The sequence below is a fragment of the Agrilus planipennis genome, unplaced genomic scaffold (genome assembly GCF_000699045.2).
Source record: "Agrilus planipennis isolate EAB-ADULT unplaced genomic scaffold, Apla_2.0 scaffold21, whole genome shotgun sequence".
NCBI lineage: Eukaryota > Metazoa > Arthropoda > Insecta > Coleoptera > Buprestidae > Agrilus > Agrilus planipennis.
Window position 1 is genome coordinate 2,199,512 of NW_020439030.1, and position 3,674 is coordinate 2,203,185.

The 3,674-nt window shown below is 31.8% G+C and overlaps 1 protein-coding gene across 1 annotated transcript in view; it reads right to left on the reverse strand.

Moving 5' to 3' along the window:
• The window catches only part of LOC108740491 (neprilysin-like), a 9,462-nt gene extending 6,388 nt beyond the window's left edge, over positions 1–3,074 (reverse strand). Inside the window, exons 1-4 of the mRNA XM_025976531.1 lie at positions 2,956–3,074; positions 2,045–2,505; positions 1,265–1,658; positions 380–771 (exon numbers count right to left, since the gene is read on the reverse strand). Of these exons, the coding sequence (XP_025832316.1) occupies positions 380–771; positions 1,265–1,658; positions 2,045–2,505; positions 2,956–3,031 (1,323 nt within the window). The 5' untranslated portion in view covers positions 3,032–3,074. The remainder of the gene's footprint in view (positions 1–379; positions 772–1,264; positions 1,659–2,044; positions 2,506–2,955) is intronic.
• Between the last annotated feature and the right edge of the window lie 600 nt (positions 3,075–3,674).

Consider the following 3,674-nt stretch of genomic DNA (forward strand, 5'->3'; position numbering starts at 1 on the left):
CAACTTTTACCTGCTGTCTTAACAGTGCGTTTTAGAAAATACTACAAATGGCGCAGTAAACGCCATCTGTAGCACGATGCTACATTTTAGGATTGGAGGATTAGGATGGAGCATACGTAAATCCTAAAATGTAGCATCGTGCTACAGATGACGTTTACTGCGCCATTTGTAGTATTTTCTAAAACGCACTGTTAAGACAGCAGGGAAAAGTTGGTCTGTGTTCTGTCGGGCTGCCTGCGCCGCGCGGATGAGATCCAAAAAGATCGAAATCGCGATCCGCGTCTGGCAGTTTCGACAGAATACAGATCATTTCGAATTATTTTAATGATTAAAGGGTTTGTAACAAATATATAAACAAATAGAATAACAAATAATTTACCTCCCCGTAGTACCTTTCTAAAGTCGAGTCATTGAGCCCTTCCGGATAGTATCCAAATGAAAATTTCATGTTTTTAAGTTTCTCGACAGCTTCAAGTTTCGTGGAAAAGTGTAACCACGAATTTTGTTCCAAGTTTTTTATAAACTGCTTTCTTATTTGCTCCGATATATTTTTAACGTCTTCAATGTCTTTTTGAAGTGAGTATTCGGTGACGTAAACAGGTAACAAAATTGAATCAAAATGGGAACTCACTAGGTCAACGCATTCCCTAGTTGTTGAAATATCAACTTTTGTTTTGAAAATGCTACTGTTGATAAGGAAATTCAAATGCCTTGTTTCCTTTGTTATGTCTCTAGCTAAGTCTCTTAGAACAGTCCATATTATGTAGTTATCTACAACACATGAAACGTATTGTCGTGAATAGACCCAAAAAATGTTTCCGGTATGATTATCATTTATAAAAATTTCTTGAATTCTTTTTGAAGTTAGAAGTTACCATTTTTGGTCCCCATTCCTTTTTGGGATTGCATAAACAGAAAATTAAATGACTTTTAATATCTCTCACTTATATGACTGTTTGTTTGTTACATAAATCATGCATTAAAGTAGGAACTTGAAATTTATTGATAGTTGTAAACATTTTCTAAAATATTCATGCAAGAATTATATAGATAGGTAAATACAAAAACATATTTTTTTAGTATTTCAAATAGATGTTATAAAAAATATGCGAAAATACAAAAGTATTTTTATTGCAAGGAACTGAAGATGTTTTACGTTCTCAAAACTTTTACACTGAATAATGTATTTGATAAGATACGAAACTTTCGAGCCAAGAATTGAACTTGTACATGACTGATTTTTTTCGTTTAATTTACTACTTACGAATTATTTGTGACTCAGTATATTTCAGAGCGTCTTCAAGTTTCTCGAAATACTCCAGTTTTCCAATTTGTACAACTGTTGTGGGATGTATGTCTGCCTTTGTATTGCGAAATAAAATTTTAACAATTTTATTCCAATCGTTGGTGGGCATTCTTTTATACATTTTTTTTAACGGCAGTCTTACAAATTTCTGTTTTATTTTGTTTAATCTGGCAATTTCGATTTCAAATTGGATCAAGTACAATGCTTGAATCTGTAAAGACTTCTCCTCTACATTCGGTAAGATTAAGGACATTGTTTTGTAAATCCAATTGTGATAAGCGTTTATATGTTCGAGATATCGCAGAGGATTTTCCAAAATCCATAGAGGAAGTGATAGTTCTCCAGGATCAAACTAGTAAATAAAAAACGTTAAACATCATTGAAGACATAACAATATTAGGGTTGATATACAGTGTGCGAAGGAAGAAATAGTAGGGAAAGAGTGAATATAAAGGTAGGAGTCTAAACATTAGAAGAAGTGGTTGATTTTCGTATCTAAGAAGTCAGATCCAAGATGGAAGGAGCAGTAGAGTTATAAAGCAAAGAACAGCGCAGGGTAGAGTCGCCTTTAACAAAAAGAGGTCATTTCTATGTTCCCAAAAGGTTAATTTAGAAATTCGAAAAAGATTGTTAAAGGTATATGTATGGAGCACGGCTCTGTATGAATGCGAAACTTGGATGACTGGCCTTGGAAAAGAAAAGTATAAAATGTGGAATTACAGGCGAATTAAAACCTACTTTCAGTATATATTTGGACGTGTCCTGAAGGTCGATAGCCACATGCATTTTAATTAGAGGATGTACTCCAAATAACCGTGTAACTTCAGCAACTTTTAGCAACCAGGAATACTGTTGTTTTTTTCCAGTAGTGGCAGCATTTGATAGTTTTTTCCATCCACCTAATTTGTTTATTAAAATCCTTGCTTCTTTTAAATAACTTGACTCATTATCGTCTCTGTTCAAACAAGATTTGTATAACTTATTTATCTTTACGAAATTGCTGTTTTTCGATTGATATTTTGTTATTATCATATCGATTTGTTCTCTCATAATGAACTCGTTGCGAATCCATTGGTTCCAAAATGGCTCCGAATCGGAAAATGGCACCTGATTATTTATTTTCCAGTTACCACAAGTGAATTCGTAAAAATTTGTACATGGATTATTAGAAGAATTCAATGATGAAAAAATGTTGTAGCCTACAAAAGATATGTTTGTAACCTTTGTGTCAAACAAACGTGAAATGCGGTAATTTGCTTATAAATAGTATCTTGACATCTAAGGAAAATTGAATTTGATCGAAATTAATTTAGGTCAAAACCATCTAAAAACTGACACATATATTAAGAAATTAGTATACTACATTCCTTGCTATCCCTATTAACGCCCCTACTTGAAATTCGTCCCTTTCCATCATAATTATAGGTCAGTTACTAATTATTGTGTCAGCAGTTTCAATATTTCAAATTAATAATAGATTTTATTCTTATTTGTTTTTGATTGCATTACTAATAGTTTCTACGATAAAAAGCTTTTGCGAAAGTCACAAGAGATCGATTAAATACAACATAATAAAGGGATTGTTGTTATAAACAGAGTTATTATAAGCAAATTTTACTGTACTTTCTTAATTAGATAAATATATTTACCAACGTTTCGGCATTCTTCTGTTAAACAAATGGAGGTCTTGTGGGGCAACGTTATAAACATTTCGGTACATTCCATTATGGAAAAACATCTAAATTGTATAAAAAAAACATTTGGGCATTAGTTTCTTCACATCATATATTAAATATTGGTAAAACTTTCGGTAAATGTTTCGACATTTTTTTTTGTTTTAAATAGAAAACGAACAAAGAAAACACTTGTTCATTAATAACTTGAATATAAATATAATAATTTTAAATTCGGTGTGAAATCAAAGTCAAAAGGGGAACTTACAAGTTTTTTATTTATTCGGAAACAAACGTCAACGTTTCGCCCATGTTGCCGGGGATTCTCAAGGGTACTTTTAAACTTAAAGCAGTTGACCAAAATCACCTTCAAATTTTTTAATCCAACCCATTCTTCCCCTCCGAGACAGGATGAATTAAAAATTTTGAAGATGCGAGATTAGGTGGTTTTGGTCAGTTGTTTTAAATCCTTCGCGATTTATAAAATGCCTAATCTTATCATATGTCTATTTTAGAACATACTTTTCTACTAATCTTAAGTTGTACATATAAATAAAGGGATAACTTACATTAATATAATAAACATATTCATTGCACACATTTATTTATTAAACTCTCAACTATAAAAATTACATAAACACACAAACGTGACGAGTGAAATATTACGTATAATAAAAGAGCAGGAAGAAAAGATG